General features: G+C 46.1%; 2 protein-coding genes across 4 annotated transcripts in view; both read right to left on the minus strand.

The window, feature by feature from the left end:
* Window positions 1-69: 69 nt before the first annotated feature.
* On the minus strand, window positions 70-7,896 carry MAP6D1 (MAP6 domain containing 1). Of its 2 annotated transcripts, XR_007155494.1 has the most exons (4): window positions 7,509-7,896; window positions 2,756-2,873; window positions 1,599-2,252; window positions 70-644 (listed from the first exon to the last, which is right to left on the minus strand). XR_007155494.1 is itself a non-coding variant. In XM_047874255.1 (3 exons), the coding sequence occupies exons 1-3, from the start codon at window positions 7,883-7,885 to the stop codon at window positions 2,172-2,174; spliced, it is 576 nt and encodes a 191-aa protein (XP_047730211.1). In that variant the 5' UTR covers window positions 7,886-7,896; the 3' UTR covers window positions 70-2,171. The 2 variants fall into 2 exon arrangements, 1 of the variants encoding a protein (XP_047730211.1); XM_047874255.1 differs by having other exon boundaries at window positions 70-2,252.
* A 3,439-nt stretch (window positions 7,897-11,335) lies between these two features.
* PARL (presenilin associated rhomboid like) overlaps window positions 11,336-20,892 on the minus strand; it is a 50,995-nt gene continuing 41,438 nt past the window's right edge. For both annotated transcript variants that reach the window (XM_047874254.1, XM_047874253.1), the window contains 3 exons: window positions 15,406-15,507; window positions 15,169-15,266; window positions 11,336-11,663 (listed from right to left, as the gene is read on the minus strand). In XM_047874254.1, the coding sequence (XP_047730210.1) occupies window positions 15,205-15,266; window positions 15,406-15,507 (164 nt within the window). In that variant the 3' untranslated portion in view covers window positions 11,336-11,663; window positions 15,169-15,204. The remainder of the gene's footprint in view (window positions 11,664-15,168; window positions 15,267-15,405; window positions 15,508-20,892) is intronic.

Raw genomic sequence — 20,892 nt, forward strand, 5'->3', positions numbered from 1 at the left:
TGATTCTGAACTCTTTTGGCTGAAATTAGCTAACAGATTGAACTTTTTATTTTTAAAAACATTGCTCTTTACAGAATTAATACAAAAATGCTTATGTAGAAACTTTAGCAAATATAGCAAGGTGTAAAAAATTTGTTACCCATAATTCCCCTTCCCGAAGATAACCACCATTAGTATTCCAATGTATTTTTCTATCTTTATCTAGTTTATATAGATGTGTAGGACATATGTTGGGGGTTGACACCACACAGTTGAGACTACGGTCTCAGGTGCTTTGGAAGGCCACTCCAGTAACAAGAGGGCAGGCTTTACTGAGACCTAGCATGGGTGGAGGAAGTTCCTTCTTCAGAACCCAGATCTCCTACTAATGAAGATCCTCCACCATAGTGAGGACAATGATTGGATTGGGGGTTTTGTGAAAAGCTGTCCTGGTACATTCCAGAAAGGTTCCTTGGGCACACACTATGCTTTCCAGAGGCAGGCCCCCATTACCCTGCTGAGGTACTGCACCAGGGCTCGGCTGCAGGGAGGGTGGTGATCTCCGTGAGGTACTGCATCCAATGCCAGTGTGGAGGGCAGTCCAAAGGGGGAGTCCCTAAGATTTGCAAGCCTCCAAGGGTCAACCAGCAGTAGTTGATAAAGTCCTTATTACCAAGAGGAGGATAAAGACATATGAGAAGGTGCTCCATGTTTATAATTAAGGAAATAAACCATAACAGTGCATTTTCGCATTTTAGTAAAATCAGATTGTACGGTTAATCTGTTCATTTCCCACAGAATGCACAGCAGCAGGCAGTCTCTTTTCCCTCAGAAACCTTTAACATGCAAACCAATGAAGTCTGAAATAATGGAACTCTTTGTGTAAGCATATGATTTGGGTTTTCTGGCTTTAAAATGATTCAGAGCATCTCCTTTGCAGGACTGAGGGAAGGCTGTGCCAGCCAGAGCTAGCCCCTCTGAGGGACCAGGTTCCCTCCAGCTCTCAGGGGCTGTGAAACCTGAGTGCCACTGCAGGCTGCTTAAGTAAATGTTCTCCAGAGCCCCTTGGGGCTGGAGCGGGATAAAGATCCAAAGGGAAATCCTTGAGTTTCCTTTACCCAAAACTGCCATTACCTTGTGCACCCTAATCTATAAGAAGGGGCAGAAACCCCTTCAAAGGTTTGACCACCTGCTGTGCAAACCCGGGCCAGGCTGGCTCCCTGTGGCCACATGGGCTGGGACTTACTGGGAAAGGAGGCAGCTTTCCAAAGTCAACAGCTGCTTCCTCACAGCTCCCTGTGACTGAGAGAGCAGGGTGGGAGTCCAGGGGCTGGTAGAGATGACACTCTACAGTCTCTCAGGGAGTAAGGCTAATGACACTTCTTACCCCAAAAAGCTCCCAATGCTTAGCAGGTGTGTACCATGTTCCCTTCTAATCCACTGTTAAGGGAAAAAACTGGAATTAGTAATAAACTATGGGGCTCAGAAGCCCCAAGATAAATGTCATTCACTCAGTACTTAAAGCACTCAGCACAAGAAACCTTTTGTTAAAATGTAAGGGTCATCTTGGCTCTAAAATATGCCTTTGAAATTGAAACCATATAACTGATACTCTGTACCTTTTGGAAATGTCATCCTGGTTACTCAGCATCATGAGTCACATGCAGGTGATTACCTAAGATTTCTTCTACAACCTGAATGGTGGGGCCATTTGTAGGAATATCCAAGGACAGTACTGTGGGTGGCCATAGGTTACAAAGTTTCCATGCGGCCTGGGAAAACGAGAAGGTGGACCTTACTGGTTTCTTTCGAGCAACTGTTCTGTCCCTAGTCCTCAGCCCCCGTGGACCAATTCAGTTCACAGCAGAATTGATCCTTAAGTTCTTCAGATTTAAAAACGGAAGGGTGGCCAAAAGAGGCAATTTAAAAAAGATCTGAAGCCTTCTATACTCGCCTTGAGGAACAAGAGGATGGTTGAGGCCCAGAGCCCAGCTGTGTGGGGCCATGTCCATCTGCACCTCTGCTCTGCACCAGGCCTGCAGTCCGGGTGGCAGTGGGGGAGAGTGGTGCCCGCAGCAAAAGACAGGCCTTTCCCCTGGGACAGCAGGGAACCAGTCCCAAGATCTCACCCCATTCCCCATCTCAGCAGCACTGTGTTCCAACTCCACTATGGCACTCTTCCTTGGTGGCAGTCACACGTTGAGGATCCGGGGAGCAGGAGCATGAAAGATGGCTGACGGGTTAGGGGTGAACTTCTTCCTCCCCTCAGTAGCCTGAAAAATGAAATGTGGCCCCGTATCAGTGTGCCTTTCCATCAACTTTCCCTCTTCCCCCAGTTCCAGGAAGAAAATTCCCTCCTCCTGTCCTCCAAGAGTTGAGACTGCTGACCTAAAGGGTCCAAGGGGAAACATATGCAGGGGGCAAGGATTTTCCATTCTGCTGAGGCCTGAATCACCTCCCTCCCATCTCCTCTCACACAAACGCTAGGGACTTGGAAGGCTCATCGCTAGTCCTCACTGGTAATGGGTAACATGGATTTAGGAGGGGAGGGGACACTCAAGCCAGCACTAGGGAGATGCCCACCTGGCTGGCAACAAAGGACCATCTTGGTTCTCTGTTGGGGGATGACTGGGTGCTCAGTGCTGTCCGTGGCTATAATGACATTTTGCACCATCCAATCTGACTCAGTCCCTAGCCTGGGGAAAAGGCCTCTGTTCCCACACCCGGTGCAGCCGGGAGCCCAGCCCCTTGCCCCACAGCACCAGTTTAGCCTGACCTGGAAGCTGACCCCAGGGCTGCCGTCCCAGCCGGAGCTGTGGGTTGTGAGGACCGTGGCAGGTTTTGCCTTTGTGGATCTCGATGGCTTCACTCCAGTCCAAGCCTGGAATTCCTGTCTGCAACAGAGAACACGGACCCCCCTTGCACAATGTCAGTCGTCCCTCCTGACTCTTCAGGGGCCACTGCCATTGCCCCGTGCTTCCTGGAATGCCCTGGCCAACCTCCACCGCTAAAATCCTGCTTTGGATCCAGACGCAAGCACCTAGTAGGTGCTGGGCATCAGAAACCACATCCCAGCCCTTCCTTCAGTGCTTCCTGTTTTGTCTCCAAGCCACCCAGAACCTATGATGGTCGGTCCCCAGCTCACTGGTGGCCCTTACATCCACAGGATGCCAGCCTAGACAGCACCCAGCGCAGCAAAAGTCTTCCATACCTGGTTCCAACTGAGAAGGAAAAACAAGAGTATCATGTTTATGTTTTAATAATTTGTCTTATTAACTCCTACAGAGACAGGACAGATTGGAGGGGTGACTCAAAAAACTACAAGCTGGTCTGGCTCTTGCATGGCACCGTGCACATGGGTACATCTGCCTGCGTACGGGAAGGAAGGTGGTGGGGAGGTTGGGGGGGGGGGGGGCGGCTCCCGGGACAGAAGCGACAAGGCAGGCACAGATTAGCTCCATGTTCCCGGAGTCCATTTTTTGATAAAGATTTAATTCCTCAATTCCTCCGCACACAAAAAAGCCCTCCTTAATTCTATCAACTCCCCTGCTAGAAAGCTCAAGAAGGCAGAGACCTCCTGTGTCCATAGGAGCACCTGGCCAAGGCAATGTTCTATAGGAGAGAGTCCAGCTGGCCAGGGGCAGCACCCACATGTGGGCTGGGTCCATTCTTGTCTCATCCCACCCACAGCCCTGGCTGGGTTTCAGGCCCAGAAGTCAACAAAGCTGCCTCTTCTCCTTGGTGGCAGCAGCACAGCTGGGCACCACTGGGCAGGCCGCTCATGGAGGGAGCAGCTGTGCCTGGCCACGGTCAGCACTTGGGGGTGCCAGGAGGCAAGTGGGGCCAGGGTCCTATCACATCACTTTGGCTTCTGAAGCTGCAAGGTTCCAAAGACCAGCTGCCTGAGCCATCTGCCATTCTGTTTCTCCTGCGGAAACGGGTCCTCCCCTGGGCGTGCCCTTCTGTCCCCAAACTGAGCTGAGCCTTGGGCCTGGCAGCCTAAGCCTGCCACCCTACGGTGGCTGCAGGGGTCCCAACATGGAAAGTGACCAGAGCCAGGAGTGAGAGTGATGCCCATGGCTGCTCCTGGGGCAAGGCTGGTGCTGGAGACCAGTGAGAAAAGACTGCAGTGGGATGGAGAAGGGACCTCAGAAACCGGGTGACTGCCTGGGAGAGAAGGCAGGCAGAAATGGCTCTGGCAAAGAATAAGAACACAGCCACATACACCATGTGCCTCCCCTGACCAGGCTCCGTTCCCATCCAGCTCGTTTGGGCCTCAGCTGGACCCTGGCGGTGGCAGTCCCACTGAGGGTCAGGGGCCACCTGTGGCAACACCGAGAGCCCTGAGTTCTCAGCCCAACAGGGCTTCAAAGCCATTCGTTCCTCTGATCCTCAGTTTCCTCATGAAAAAGGCTACTGACACACGTGTACAAGGTTATGATGAAACTTCGTGCTGGGCACTTCAATGGTTGGACCTTTGACTCACCAAGGAAGGATAAAGGAGGATGACTGAGGAAAGAGGTCTTCTAGAGTGGGTGGAGCTAGAACCTGGGCCAAAGGTGCCAATGGCACCGAGAGAATTCCAGAGGGGAGGCTCTGGGAACTTCTCAGGAGAGACCCAGGCTGGTTGTGAAAGCAAGATTCCTGCACCCATCTGGCCAAGCAAGTGAGGCAGATCAGCTTTCACAGGAGCAGCAGGGGCTGGTGAGTGGCCACAAATATTCTGGTATATTTGGATTCCCTGGATCTGTTACTTTTCCTACTGAATTTCTTCAAACTGTTTGCTCAGATAACATGCATCTTACGAGGAAGAGTCAGGATGGAGTTGCACACGTCAAGCCCTAGAGTGGGGAGGTGAGGGGTCCCAGAGGTCAGCTGGCATGGTGTTGGGGAAACCAAGTTCAGCAGTGGTCGTGGGTCTTGGCCAGAGTTGGGATATGGGGGCCTAGGGAGCCAAGCTCTGGCTATTTCTGTTTTACAAACAAGGAAAGGGTCAGAGAGACCAAGTGACCCACCAAGTTTATACCCCAGGAAACCAGAGCTCCAGTGAGTCCCAACTCCGGGCAATACCTTTCCACCACTGCAGGACACCTCAAGAAACTAAAGGGCTCAGAGGTGGCAACATCTGGGGGGTGAGGTCTTGGGGAGATAATCTATGGGAGGAGGTCCTGAGCCTGGTGCCTGGTACATGCTAAGCAGAGAATAACGACTGGTACCTTTGGCGTTACTGGAGCTGGGAAGACCCAGCAAGACATCCAAACCCACCATCTGCTTAAGACAAGTGAGGGGCTGCTTCTAAAAGCCCAGTCTTTGCCTGAACGTTCCCAGTGAGGAGGAGCTCAGCACACCCGAGGCAGCTCACACCACCCTCCTTCCATGCGAATTATTAGAAAGCTCTTCCTTTCCCTGAGCTGAAGCTAGCTCCCCACGGGCTCTGCCCCGGGTCCTGCTCCAGGTCTGGAACATCAGCCATTTGAAGGGGTGCACACCCAGGCCCTCTGGCCTTCCAGACCTCTCACCATCCAGGCCCCTCCAGCCGGGCCTGGCACACAGCAGTCAGAACCATCCACAGCCTGGCTAGGGCCTGAGCTGGACTCCGTGTTTGCCCTGACATTCCCCTGTGAATTTCGGCAGCTTGGCTAGAACATGCATCAGTGAACGCAAGACCCATCCTGCAACTACCATTCCCCTATTAAGTTCCTGAAAAACTGCACACCCAGGAAGGAACCTCTGGGGAGATAGAATGTTCTACATATCTTGAAAATTACTGTATGGAAATTCTACCTTAACACCTTTGATTTTAAAAATAATAAAACTGGGGCGCCTGGATGGCTCAGTCGGTTAAGCGCCTGGGCTCTTGGTATCAGCTCAGGTCATGATCTCAGTTTGTGGGTTCAAGCCGCGCATCAGGCTCTGTGCTGACAGCATGGACCTGCTTGGGATTCTCTCTCTTCCTCTCTGCCTCTCCACCACTCGCTCTGTCTCCCTCTCAAAATCAACAACAGACTAAGGGAGAAAGTTCATACCTTTTTGCCCCTTTAATTCTGTTTATACTAATGAAATTGATAAGAGTAAAGACAGCTATAAAGATGCTTATCACAAAAGTTATTTTTTCCTCTAAAAAACTTTTTTAAAAGGTAGTATGTGTACATGTTTAAAAATAAACAGTTCTTCAGAGAATGAAAAGTCACTCAGTGCCCTTCCACCCCTGGCAACATCCCTTCCTTCTCCCCACTCTGCCTCTGTCCAAAGATTCCTGTTTTTTCACATATCCATCCAGAGATAACCTATGCTTATTTGAGCAGATAAGTGTATATCAATACCCTTTTTAAAAACACAAATAAGAAGCACACTGTTCTGGGTTTTGTGGGTTTTTTTTGACACATACCCATCCAAGATCTTCTGCCATCAGTACATTCTAGGCCTCCCAGTAGCCCATCCTCTGGGCTATAATTAACCAGCCCCTACACATCAGTAGGGCAGTGGGACTGTTTCTATCTTCTGCAGTACAATGTTGCAACATACCTTATACTCCTTAGCTCCCACCCTACTTTCAAGGATACTTGTATGGAAAACTCCTGGAAACGAAGTACTGGATCAAAGAAAGTGTTTTTAATGGTCCCAAATTAGAAACATCCCAAATATTCAATGATACGACAGCAGATTAATAACTGGACATATCAATACGTGGATAGTATATCCCTAGGATAAAATACTGCACATCGATTAAATTCACGTTGTAAAAGAACATCTAGTAACATGCACAGACACCCAAAATAGATGGAAAAATGTGTACAGTAAGGATCTAACCATAGAAGAATTACAAATGGATATACACACTCAAACGTTAAGGATTAGAAAGAACTACCAGTTTGGGTAGGATTAAGGGAGTATTAACTTGTTGTAATGTCTATAATTTCCAATTTTTCTATGGTGAGTTTATGTTACTTTTGTAATAAGAGAAAGAAAAAAGGAAGCCCTCAGTTGTCCAGGGGCAGAGCTAAGGTGGGGGCAGGGTGGACCCACAGATCTGTCCTCAGCCAAGGCCAAGTCACTGGCTCTCGGGCACTCAATGAGATCCCGGGGACCACCTACTGGGAGCTCCGTGTGGTCCTCACCACCAGTAAGTCCACAGTACACTGGCCAGAGGGAGCTCACGCAGTTGGCCTGCACGCCCCCTGCCTATCGTTAGGCCCACTTGGTGGAACTTAAAGCAGATTTTAACTCAAAGGCAGGTATTTCTGACAGGACTGCCCGAGAGGAGAGCGGGCTGTGAGCGAGGTAGTGAGCTCCCTGTCAGCAGAGATGCTCGCTCATTCACTCAGGCTGGTCAGGGAGCAGCAAAGGCGACGCCTCCCGTGCTCTGGGACCAAAGGGGATGGCCTCCGAGGCCGCCTCCCGGAGTGGTGTGCGATGGGGGCTCCAGGCGCCTCCTCCCTCCCACCCAACGTGGTCCTCAAGGCTCTCGGCTTGTTTCCTCCCACCGCCGGGTCCCGACTCCAAGCACTCCCCTGCCTGCAGCCTCATACCTGTACGACGTGGTCACCGCTGCAGCCGCATCCGCGTCGCCGATGGGGAGCACGTAGACGCCCCGGCTGGGGGCCGTGGGGGGCTTGCTCCTGCGGCCGCTCGCACCGGGCCCCCGCCCTTGCGGCGCATCCCTGGGCCCCGCGGGCGTCCACACACCGAAGTCCCGCTGGTACTGAGTGAGTGGCACGTCCCGGCCAGGGTCCCGGGCGCCTGCAGGGGACGGGCCCCTGCGCGAGGCGCCGCCGCCCGGGCCCGGCTCCTCGCTCTCAAGGTCCGAGTAGTTGTGCAGGGTCAGCGGCACCGCCACGTCGGAGCGGTCCAGCTGGTTCCAGCGCCGCGCCAGGCAGCAGAGGCGGCTGATGCAGGGCCACGCCATGCCGGCCCCGGTGCCCGCCGCTCGGCTCCCCGCGCTCCCGGCTGCACCGCCCCCGCCCGGCGTCCCCGCCCCCGCGGCCCTCCCCGCGCCGCCGCAGCGCCGCCCCCTGGCCTGGGGGTGGCCGTCCGGGGAGGGTGGAGGGCTCGGCGACAGAGCTTGGCCTGGGCTACAGCCGCGGAAGAGCGCGGTCGGATGGGCGCAGAGACGGGGAGGGGGTTAAGGGAGAGCGGAGGCAACCGAAACTGCCTGGAGGAATTTACCAGCGTCCAACTTGAAGGTCTCATAATTTAATCAAGTTCCCTTTAACGCTGTCTTCTAAATCGGACCTGGCTTCGCAGAGAGCGAGGGCTGGGTGGCAACGATGCCTTGCTGACCGCAGGCCGCACCTGCCAGGGTGGCGGTCCTGCATTTGTGCTCGACTGCTCCGCGGGGAGTTGCGGGCGGGCGCACAGAACCGAGGTGCCACGATGCGGGGATCACAGGGCAGACGTGGGGCCATGCTTCCCAGAGAACACGTGTTTGAATCGGTCAGTGCGTCACTGTTTGCCTTTATGGTGCTAAATTTGTAACAATCAATTCAATTTTCGTTGAGAACTGGCATTAGCCCTCAATTGACCTTTCCCTGGATTTTAAAATTCCTAATTTTAAAGCAGGGCAACAGAGAGTTTAGTGTTATAAAGCTGCCGACAAATCTTTGATCATTGTGCTTTAAAAATTCTCTTCCCTCCTGCATGCATTCTTTTTTTATTGCAGAGCAAAGTTTGGGTAATCCTTCAGGCTAAAGGTCAGTCTGTTTAAAGCATGACAGGGCATCAGAAGGAACTCCCTGGCCACACAATAGACTTCCTGAGCATTTGACCTGTGACCTCAACGTGCACTGCAGAGCAATGACTAATTAAGCTACTGAAAGAGCATGAATTACCCACAGCTCCATCTCAAGCATATACTTGGACAGTATCCAGTCTGCACCTTAGAAAAGAGAACTGCAGTACAGCCCTGACCAGTCAGGACTCCTCTCCCAAACCATCGCCTCTCTAAGCTTCCAGTCACAGCAGGTGACAGGGCAGCTGCCCTACCAGGCCATGACCCAAGAGAAGAGAAGCACACTGGAGACACTGGGAGGTTACACACCTGCTCTCCCTGGGTGGGGTAAGCTGTCTTTGTGTGACCTCTGTGCTCCTGGGTTAGCCAGTGGAGACATTTGGTGACTACAGTATTCCGTCCTGCAGGAAAAAGAAAAAAGAAAAAAGAAAAAAAAAAAAAAAAGGCAGCTCTTCTATTTCTTCATTCATCAACCAACCAAGAGCACTTCTATGTGCCTGGAATAATGCTGGGGGGCCCCAGAAGATTGAGGCAACAACAACTGGATTAAGGCAAGTGGAAAGAGGGTGGGGAGGCTGGCCTCGCCACCTGTAACGAGGGGCCCTGGGTCAGGGTGGAAATGCAGGGTAGGGGGTCGGGAGGTTCAGCAAAAGGCAGCAGAGATGGGACCGGGCAAGCCTCAGGAGCCATACTTAAAGCTTTTCACGGGGGACACAAGGGAAGGACGGAAGTGTTTTAGCACTATGTGGCCAGATGGAGACACACAAGGAAATTTTAGAGACCAGCTGGAGAACAGTCTCAACAGTCCAGGTTAGAGACAAGGGACTGAACTAAGGCACAGGCACTGGAAATGGAAGGGGCATTGGATTCTAGAAATAAGAGATGAGGGAAGGAAATCTAGAATGGCTCTGTCTCTGGCTTCCAGTTGGTGAGACTGCCCCTTAAAGCCAGGAGTGATATTTGAGGTGCCAGCCTGTGCAGTGGGGTCTCAGCACCTGAAACCATACCTGGCACGCAGAAGATGCACGTACTGAGGACGGAGGTGGTCTGTGGGCCTGGAGCTCAGAAGACATGCTCATGAAGAAAACTGAAGCCAGGGGAAGTGCAGGGAGAGGAGAGCTGCATCCCTAGGGACACCATACTTACCAGACCAGTAGAGGCGGCACGGCCTGAGAGGCACAGGAGCCAGATGGAGCACGGCCTTCGGGTGCTCACATGTCAGCAGAGAAGCCACAGTGAGCAAACACCCTGGTGGGCAAAGAGCAGGGACCAGCGCCAAAGCTGTAGACAGTAAGGCTGGGGCTTCCAGAGCTGGGCTCTGACCCTTCACAATGCCATTCACGGAGAAAATAGCACTTGGGCTGTTCAAAGCCTCCAGCACTGAGGTATGTTATGGACAGAAAAGTGATTTAAGGGACTTGACCTTCTCAGTGTTCCTTCCCTAACCATCACAAAGCAGGAAGAGACAGGTTTTCATGGCCTGTGCTCCTAGCCTTCCCACAGCAAGACATAAATTTCACTGTGGACTCCATATGGAATGTCCATGTGATCTCAGCCTCCCATCCCAACTCTGAAAAATGCTTCTTGCCTCATCTGTATTGTCACAGGGTTGTTAGCATAATGTAGTCAGAAATGTCAAAGCACAGCAGTGTGACCCTGAGCAGTTCCCACACGCAGCCACCCTGGTTCCTTCCTGGCAAAATGAGGGTTGGGTTAAAAAACAACTCTCTCCTGGATGTGATATTAGTTTAGAATAGAATCCTTTCTGCCTGGTAAAAAGAGGCACTTCATACTAGAGAAGAATCTGGGGGAAAAATATAAAGAATCGCCCAATCCTGGACAATTCCTATGTGCAGGCACACACTGCCATTCAGCTCTCAACACCACGTGAGGTGGCACGACTCACTCCTTTCCCTACAGCCCAATGCTCCATGCCCAGCACCACACAATGCAGATGGCTGTGCTCCTCTCCCATGCAAGGTGCAAGATCTTGCATTACCTTTCAAGGCCACTGAAAGACTGAAAACTCTCCTGTAAATCTTCTCAACAAATACTTTTAAATTCAAAAGGCATTTCTTAGAAGTAATTTTCAATCACAAGGGCAACAAGAGTTCTGCTATAGTGAAGCTGTTACAATGACCACTGTCTATTTCAGTAAGATGCTTCAGTTCAAGAGTGTACGTTTTCAAATGTAAGATGCAGTCAGGCTCAGATTCAAGTCTGGGTTATCCGTGATAGTTCCTTCTAACTCTTAATTTAGCTACAATTTTAACCTAGAAAGCAAAGCCTAAAAATAGCTTTTTGTATATGCCACTCACTACCAGAAAACATTACCTTTCTTGGGAAAATGTGGAAAATACTACAGCTGTTGTTTCAGACCAAGCCAGACAGGAGATACTCTTAACATTTTTTTTTTTTTTTTAAACCTGTAGACCAACCAAAGAAAGGGGTAGGTGAGTAAGCAGAAATGCAAGAAGGCCAAAGCACAAACACCTGCATTTGTGAATATCATGTCTTTCCCTGTGCACTCCTGCCAAGTCCACAGCTTAAACTATGTCAACTGTAACAACTAACAGCAAAGATTCCAGGGCACCATGAGTACTCTTCTAAAGGGACACACACCCTCTGTTTACAAACTAGAGATATAAACCTTTATTTCACAACTTTGTCATAATTCACTTTCTAGTAAGACATGTGCTGAGGACAGTTTAAAATACTGGGAAAGCTAGATGCTGGGTGTCTTCCGGGCAGGAACAAAGATGTGGTCACACTCCAGGGCCAACGTATTCCTGGGGCTCTCCAGGCAGCATGGGCCACATGCACCAGGATCATCCAATCCCAGTTTTACTTGGAGCCACCTCCTTTTTTGGGGCCATTAGTCCTCATTTCATGCCAAATTTTCACTAGAGGCTCTCTGTTCTTCCAAATGAGTTCATGACCATAAGTGATATACCATCTGGGGAAAAGAAAAACAAACCAGGTTCAACATTCAAACAGTAGGACATACAAATGTTAAGTATAATGACGACATCAAGTTGACATATAAAACTGAATGCCACTATCATTTACTATCTCGCTTATTAAAATAGCTGATGAATTTATTTGATGGAGATCAATGATTTATCTTTAATATGGAATATGTAAAAGGTCGAAGTGGGATGGGATTGTGTGTGACACACACTACCTTTGATTCACCACTGCAATGAAGCCTCACCTCCTTTCAGAAAAAGCAATTGGTTCAGGGGCTAACAGCTTTTAAGTGGTTGATCAAGGACTCACCTGAAGGTCACAGAGATTCTAAGCCTGGACTCTTTTTTCTACATGAAGTGTATGAAATGTCAGAATTAGAGTTCACTAATGATGGCTTTAATAGTTTAAATGCTTCTCATCATCTTCCATCTGCCTACACAAAGGGTCATCTGCTAATCCAAATTCTGCCCACCTTTTATTTCAACGTTTATTTATTTTTGGGACAGAGAGAGACAGAGCATGAACGGGGGAGGGGCAGAGAGCGAGGGAGACGCAGAATCGGAAACAGGCTCCAGGCTCTGAGCCATCAGCCCAGAGCCTGATGCGGGGCTCGAACTCCCGGACCGCGAGATCGTGACCTGGCTGAAGTCGGACGCTTAACCGACTGCGCCACCCAGGCGCCCCTCTGCCCACCTTTTAAAATATAGCTCCAATCCCCATTCTGCTGTTAAAAACTGCCTACACAGCAGCCAGAAGCAATGAGCTAAGGCACCAACAGGTTTAGTAATGTAACTTGCCCAGGCCACACAACTAGGAATCAACAGAACTAAGACGAGAACCTAAATCTGCCTCTGAAAGCTATACCCAGACCACCGCTGGGGAGTCTAGGGGCACCTGCTGTAAGTTCAAGCACACACAGTTCAGTGTCCAATGAAAAGGGCCTGACTTTAAACGCCCATGGGCCTAGGTACTACAAGACCAGGAGCTCTACCTGAGAGGGAAGCACAGGCTGCAAGCCTAACTCAGGGGCATCTACCTCCTCTTCTCCTGGGCTAGGGGAAGGCTGAGGGGGCCTCCTGGAGGAGGTGGGGTTGATGTGGAATGGCTGTTACTGAAAGCTACTATGACTGAAGCCTTTATTTCTGCCCTATTTTGCCCAAACAGATTTCATGTTCCCTGAGGCAGAGACCAGACTGTGTTGTTCTTTCCATCTCCCCAAATGACTAAAAAAAATGCTCTATTTAAATGGCTTAGATTAGTATCAGAATAGCAGTTTAATGTTTTGATTTTTTTTAATGTTCTGAGTATGTTTACCATACAGTACTTGAATCTTAATAATCACTAAATATAGTTAAAATACGAACATGAAAATAGTCACCATTAAAATTTTGAAAAACAAAAAAAAAGACATGTATCAGGAATGTTACAAAATTCTTTCAGACTTAGTCAAATTCTGTGTGGAACTTAGAACAACAGAAAAAGGATTACCTAAGATTCAAATGCAATCGTAAAACTCTTGCAAGAAATGAATCATTTGTCAGGAACGCTCCATTAATAAAATGTCTTCCCAAATCTCTGTAACCCACTTATTTCAAGCAGAGAGTTAAATACTTTAATGTTACAGGTAAACTATTCCAATCATACTTAGAAATTCAAATAGGTCATTTGGCTAAATTAAAATTAGGAAAACACTTTAAAATGACTAATTTCTAAGTTTTTGGGTTTTTTCCCCCTGTTTTGCGGCAGCCTCACAGCCTAGTGTTCACTCTGAAACTCCACTCTTCAAGGACCAGCTGTGTGACCTCCAACAGTTTCTTTCTTCAAAGCAGTTTCCCTTCTATAAAATGGAATACCTCACAGGACTTAAGAGTATTAAGTCAGGCCTTAGGTTTCGGCTCACAGCAAATAGCCAATGGATGTTGGCTCTTATTATTATAAAAGTACGAGGTAAAGACCTTAATACCTGTGAGGGACACAGAGTCAAGGAAACATGCAGGATGAAACTAATGGAATCTTTACCATTATTAAGGATTTCTAAATCTTTTGCTTTATAAGTCTAATTAAAGATGTTAGAAAAGATGAATTTTGGATAGGACTGAGATCTAGTAAACGAAAGGAGTTGAAATTAGAAACAGCAAAGAGAAAGGATTCCTTTGCCTTTCAGATCATGGACTTTAAAATACATTTGATCCAATTATTTTCAGAATGGAAAAGGTCATCTAATTATAGTTCAGAAGAATAAAAACCTGCTGGGGAGAAGATCCTTTAAGTATACATGGGAGGATCCAGAGAGATAAATTTAGAGTTCATAAAACAGAACTCTTTTTCGTAAGTCTTTATGTTTCTCATACTGTAATACCAGGTCAGTTTCTACTATTTATAATGTGCTGCTGTTAAAGCTAGAACTCACATATGCTATTCTTTAATCATCACTGAAAATTATAAATGGCATAATGGCATTTAGTTCCACCGCCTACTGGGCAAAACTGCTCCACTTAGAATAGATTTTTCTTTCTTTTTCTTTTTTTTTTTTTTAAATCAAAAAACTTCAGTTTTCTATTGTCATGAAAGAAAATAAAAATCAAGTAAGGGCAAAAGGCAACATTTATGCAGGAAAAGATAGTCTATCAGGGGAGCCACCGTATCAGAATAGACAATTACTCTCATGGTCAGATGGGCCCCAGGAGTTCTGAGCAATTTCTGCGACAGTCACTCTAGCACTACTATGTTTTAGGCAAAAGTCTGTGGTCTGAAGCAGAAATGGAAGATCTTGTGAACACAATGTTACTGTACTCAATCTGGTGTGACAGGGGCGGGAAGGGCTTTGGATCTGGGTTTAAATCTTTGCTCTGCTCCCAGCTGTTTGACCACGGGAAGATCATTTCCGGCCTGTGTCCCATCAGTAAAATGGAAGGAGTAACAGTGGAATGTAAACCACTAGCTCAGAGCCTGCCATGAAGAAGGTGCCCAGTAAGTGGTCAACACTGGCTTATGATCCCCAGCCTCTACTAATTCAGACAGCACACACCTACACACTTGCCACAGGCAGAGTGTCCATTCTCTGTCTGCCCAGCACCAACGACAGGCAGGTGTGAGTGGTGGCAGGAGACAGGAGGCCTGAGAGCAGGGAAAGAAGAGGACAGCACACACCAGGGGCTGGGAAACGGTCTCCAAGCAGGGCTAGGCATCCTGACCACTCACAAGGAATCCTGACCGCTCACCTCAATCCTAAACTGAGGTTAAGGTCAGAGTAAAGGCATAGTCTCTCTACCGACAACTAAGGCTGGGGCAGGACCGATCCTCTCTCCTCCCACCTCACATGGTGAAAGTGGGCAAGGCCAAAGCAAACCACGTTGAAGTTTTCTCACCCTCCTAACCCTACCTGCTCCTGCTTCCCTCACACAGTTAACTGCCTTGCTCTGCCTTCCTAAGGTGGGGGGATGGAGAGCACCTAAGAAGGCAGTGTAGCGATCAGTTATATTCAAACTTACATTCCAAAGAGAGCTCCCCCAAGATGTGCTGCATGATCAAAAAATTTCCATCCCAGGATCATTCCTGCTGTATCCATGGCAATAATGGCTTTTAGGGCCTGAAAGTCAGCAAAAGAGAACAGAACTGGTACAACTTTGATTCCTCCAGCATTGACATTTCTAATTTAAGGGCAAGAATTCAATGAATGTAAAAATATCACCACTGTCCCCAGCACTTCAATTCATAAAAATACTCACATTCCCTGCTGTGAATGTGAACATTGGAAGGAAGATAATGGCGAGCCTCCCTTCTGGGATCTTTGTGCACACAGCAGCAAGGACGGTCATGATAGCGCCTGACTGCAAATGAACACACGTGAAAAGGTCAAACTCTGAATGTGCAACCGTTTAGTGACTACAATCTGAAGTAGCAATACTTTTTCCAGAAAGTTTATAAGCCACACATTTCTAGGTTAGCACAAAGCTTAAAAGTTTTTTAGTTACTAAGGTACAAAGTATCAGGCAAAAGGGCTCCAGTCCATTACACAGTTAACCTGGAAAGAACAAGGTGTGTAGCAAACAGCATGTGAGTGCTTAATGAACTTCAGGGACAATGTTAAGCATGATTATGCATCATTCAATAACTATAAAAGAAATTCTCAAATTCCCACAAAGCAAAGCCATTTCAACCAGCGTGTGCATGAATTTGCCCAAAGAAACCCAGACGTGTGGAATTTCTTCCAAGTAGAATGCTGTTTATAAATAAATAAATAAATAAATAAATAAATAAATAAATAAATAAATAAATAAATTCACATGAAATTTCCATACTACTTCACAATAAAACTAAGCGCTTTCTTTAAAACCTTTGAGCAAATGTTCTGCTCCAGAAAAGCATGCCATGTTTGTCCCATGGCTCTGCATGACCCACCCCCCACAGCATCCTTCCAGGGACACACATGCACCTGCCTGAGAAGCGCTTCCTCCAACAGCCTCAGATGAGGCAATAAAAATCTAAATGTCAGGGTGACTGGCTGGCCAGCTGGTAAAGCGTGCAACTCTTGATCTTGGGGTTATGACTTCAAGCCCCACGTGGGGCCTAGAACTTATTTACAAAAAAAAAAAAAAATCTAGGGGTGACTGGATGACTCAATTAAGTGTCTGACTCTTGATTTCAGCTCAGGTCATGATCTCATGGTTTGTGGGTTCGAGCCCCATGTTGGGCTCTGCGCTGGCAGTGCAGAGCCTGCTTGGAATTCTCTCCTTCTCTCCCAAAATAAACAAACATGTCTACATTGTCACAACCTTACAATCAATCATCCATTTATTATAACTGAAATTATAATGATAATTTAAGTTTTATTTATTTTGAGAGGGACAGTGAGAGAAGGGCAGAGAGAGAGAGAGAGAGAGAGAGAGAGAGAGAGAGAGAGAGAGAATATGAGAATCCCAAGCAGGCTCCACACTATCAGCGTGGAACTTGACGCAGGGATCGAACTCACAAACCGTGAGATCATGACCTGAGCCAAAATCAAGAGCGGGACGCTTAACCAACTGAGCCACCCAGGTGCTCCTGGCTGTATTTTTTATTTTAATCATGTGTTTTTCCAGGTTGCTACATAATCTTCATAATTTAAATGTATAATGGCTATATCTTGATAAATAATGCTAATTTAAACTCAATGTTAGACATGATCCCACTTCCTCTAAATGGTAGAATACTTGAAAAATTAGATCATAATCCCTAGTTAATATTAAGTCTCACAATAATCATTCATCCAAATACTTGAGGCCTACTTTGCACCAGGCACTATGTAAATGTTGGGGGTACAGAAAGGAACAAAACCCACATCCCTTCCTTAATGCAGCTTACAGAGAAGAAGTAACAACAAAACATGATCAGCTATGATGATGAAGCAGGGCATGCTCTGGCAACACATGGAAGGGAGAGCTGATAGAAGCTCAGGGTTCGTAATGACATCAAGTTTTGCATGGAAGGGTCACCAGGCGCTGGCGAAGTAAAAGGGGAAGAGATGGGAAGAGTGTTCCAAGCAGAAAACCAAGTTGAACCAAGCCTGTGGGTGGCTGGAGACCAGTGGGAAAGCAAAGGGAGGCTGGTGCTTTAAATATATTTGTCTTCAGTCAAAATTCTAGGTTCTTAGTCACTTATTAAAAATAATAAAACTGGGGCACCTGGGTAGCTCAGTCAGTTGAGCACCGACTTCGGCTCAGGTCATGATACCATGGTTCATGGGTTCAAGCCCCGCATCGGGCTCTATGCTGACAGCTCAGAGCCTGGAGCCTGCTTCGAATTCTATGTCTCCCTTTCTCTCTGCCCCTCCCCCACTCTCTCTCTCTCTCTCTCTCTCAAAAATAAAATAAAAACATTAAGAACAAAAACAAACAAACAAAAAACTCCAGGGCACCTGGCTGGCTCAGTTGGTGAGGCATGTAACTCTTGATCTCAGGGCTGTAAATGCAAGCCCCAAACTGGGTGTACAGATTAAAAATAAAATTTTTAGGGGCACTTGGGTGGCTCAGTCAGTTCAGCGTCTAACTCCTGATTTTGGCTCAGGTCATGATCTCATGGTTCGTGGGTTCAAGCCCCATGTAGGGCTCTGCAATGACAATGGGGAGCTTGCTTGGGTTGTCTCTCACTCTCTCTGCCCCTCACCACCTATCCCCCCTGCCCCCCCAAATAAATAAATAAATAAATAAATAAATAAATAAATAAATAAATAAATAAATAAATAAATAAAATCTTAAAAAGAAAAGTAATAATATAACACTTCCATGAGGGCTATTCTACAAAACATCTTCCCACTATTCTTCAAAAAGTTTCAAGGTCATGAAAGACAAAGACCGAGAAAGCACCACAGACTGGAGGATACTGAAAAGACATGATAATTAAATGCAATGCGGTATCCTAGAACAAAACAAAGAACATCATGGAAAAACAGGAAATCCAAATACAGTCTGCGGTTTAAGTCTTATACTGGGGCGCCTGGGTGGCTCAGTCGGTTGAGCATCCAACTCTTCATTTCAGCTCAGGTCAAGAACCCAGGGTTGTGGGAGAGCCCCATGTTGGGCTCCACACTAGGCATGGAGCCTGCTTAAGATTTTTCTCTCCCTCTGCCATTCTTCCCCTGCTCATTCACTCTTTCTCTAAAATAAAAATTTTTAAAAAAGGGCTATGCCAATGTTAATTTCCTAGGTTTGATAAGTTATGGCTATAGAAGATGTTAACATCAGGGAAAACAAATGAGATGTACTATACCGCCAACCATCATTCACCATTGTAACAACCATCACAGCAAAAACTGAGTCAAGCTACAATAATCAATGGATGCTATTTCAGGTGGGTGAGAGGGGTCGATGAAGAGATCACAACACTTACATAAATCACAAAGTATCCCCTCACACATTACACATTAACTTTAAAAGGTAAAGGAAAACAGCAACTTTATAGTAGAGAAGCTGAATAACAACCAGTCAACAAATGGACATTATTGCCTCCAACTGTAGTACCTAAGGACATAACACCACTCATGTAGCATTCCAACCAAAAACACACACTCAGAATCTCATCATGAAGAAACAGACAAACCCAACCGATGACCATTCTATAAAATAACTGGCCTGTACTGTCCAAAATTGTTAATTCCATGAAAAATTTTAGAAAGGCTGACCAAAGGCAACAAAAGCAAAAACAAGTAGGACTACATCAAACTCTAAAGCTTCTGCACAGCAAAGGAAACCACCAACACAATAAAAAGACAACTTACCAAATGGGAGAAAATATTTGCAAATCCTATCTAAGAAGGGATTAATTTCTGATATATATAAAGAACTCATATAACTCAAGAACAAAAAAACCACAGTCCATTTTAAAATGGGCAGAAGAATCTGCACCTTTTTCCAAAGACATCCAGATGGCCAACAGACACATGAAAAGATGCTCAACGTCACTAATCATCAGGGAAATGAAAATCAAAACCACAATGAGATTATTACCTCACCCCTGTTAGAATGACTATTATCAAAAGGAAAATAACAAGTATTGGTAGGGATGTGAAGAAAAGGAAACCCTTGTGCGCTGTTGATGGGAATGTAAACTAGTCACTAGGGAAAACATTATGAAGGTTCCTCAAAAAATTAAAAAGAGCATTATCATGATCCATCAATTCCACTTCTGGGTACTTATCCCTCCAAAGACACTAACCGAAAAAGGTAAATAAACCCCCATGTTCATTGCAGTTATTTGCAATAGTCAAAATATGGAAACAACCTAAGTGTCCAACAATGGATGAGCAGATAAAGAAAATGTGGTATGTACACAAACAGAGGAATATTATTCAGCCACAAAAACATAAGGAAGTCTTGCCATTTGTGACAAGATGGATAGACCTTGAGGGCATTATGCTAACTGAAATGAGTCAGGGAAAGACAAATACTGTAAGATTTCACTTATGTACAGAATCTTAAAAAAAAAAAAAAAAAAAAAAAAAAAAGCCAGCCCATGTATGGAAAGAACAGACTGGTGGTTGCTAGAGTTGGGGGTGGAGAGACCAAAATGAGTTAAAAGGGTCAAAAGGTACAAACTTCCCATTTTAAAATAGATAAGCCAAAGATGTAATGTACAGCATGGTGACCACAGTTCATACTGTGTTGCATATGTGAAAGCTAAGAGAATAAATCTTAAAAGTTCTTATCACAAGGAAAAAAATTTTATTAACTATACACAGCGACAGTCTTACTGTTAACTATGTTAACTAGATTACCTCTGGTGACCATTTTGCAATATATACAAATAGCGAATCATTAGGTTGTACACCTGAAACTAATACAATGTTATGGCAATTATACCTCAATTAACAAAAATGGCTAAGGAAGGAAATGTTCCAGCTTTTAGGAGACCAGAGGAACATAACCTCTAAATGTAATACATGATCTTAGAGGGGGAAAAATAACTACAAAGGACATTACTGGGACAACTGACAAAACTGGAATATGTTAATAAGTTAAAGTATTATATCAATATTAAATTTCTTGAACTTGATAACTGGAAAGAGTAAAATATTCGTATTCTCAGAAATATACACTTAAGTATTTTAGGGGTAAAAGGGCATCATATATGCAACCTACTTGCAAACAGTTCAGAAAAAAAAAAGCGTGAATAGAGAAAACAGTAAGTGAAATGTGACAAAACGTTAAAAACTGGTGAATGTGGTTCAAGAGCATTTTGCTGCACTTTCAAAGTGACACAAAGACCTAGTGTGAAAGCTACAATAAAAACTTCTAAAGAAGCCATAGGAGGAAACTCTTTGTGACCTTAAGTTAGGCAAAGATTTCAGTTATGAGACCAAAAAGGATGATCCATGAGAAAAAAATTAATAAATCAAACTTCATATAAATTAAAAACTTACAGTCTTCAAATGACACTGTTGAGAAAAGGCAAGATACAGGCTAAAAGAAAATATTTGCATCTCAAAAATCTGATAAAGGACTTGTATCCAGACTATGTAAAGGAAAATAATTAAAATCTTTAACTGGGCAAAATATTTGAACACTTCAGAGAAGATATATGAATAGCAAGTAAGCACATGAAAAGATGAGTCAGGAAATAAAAATTAAAACTACACAGGTATCAGTACATACTGATTACAAACTAAAAAGACTGACCATTCCAAGTGTTGGTGAGGATGTGGAGAAACTGAAAATCTCGCATGCTGCTGATGGGAAAGT

The sequence above is a fragment of the Prionailurus viverrinus genome, chromosome C2 (assembly GCF_022837055.1).
Source record: "Prionailurus viverrinus isolate Anna chromosome C2, UM_Priviv_1.0, whole genome shotgun sequence".
NCBI classification, from domain to species: domain Eukaryota; kingdom Metazoa; phylum Chordata; class Mammalia; order Carnivora; family Felidae; genus Prionailurus; species Prionailurus viverrinus.

Coding starts and splice junctions, on each gene's coding strand:
- MAP6D1 (XM_047874255.1), bottom strand. CDS start 7,885: ATGGCGTGGCCCTGCATCAGCCGCCTCTGCTGCCTGGCGCGGCGCTGG. Junction 2,874..7,508: donor GCGGTGACCACGTCGTACAG/GTATGAGGCTGC, acceptor TCTCTGTTGCAG/ACAGGAATTCCAGGCTTGGA. Junction 2,253..2,755: donor GCCCTGGGGTCAGCTTCCAG/GTCAGGCTAAAC, acceptor TTCATTTTTCAG/GCTACTGAGGGGAGGAAGAA.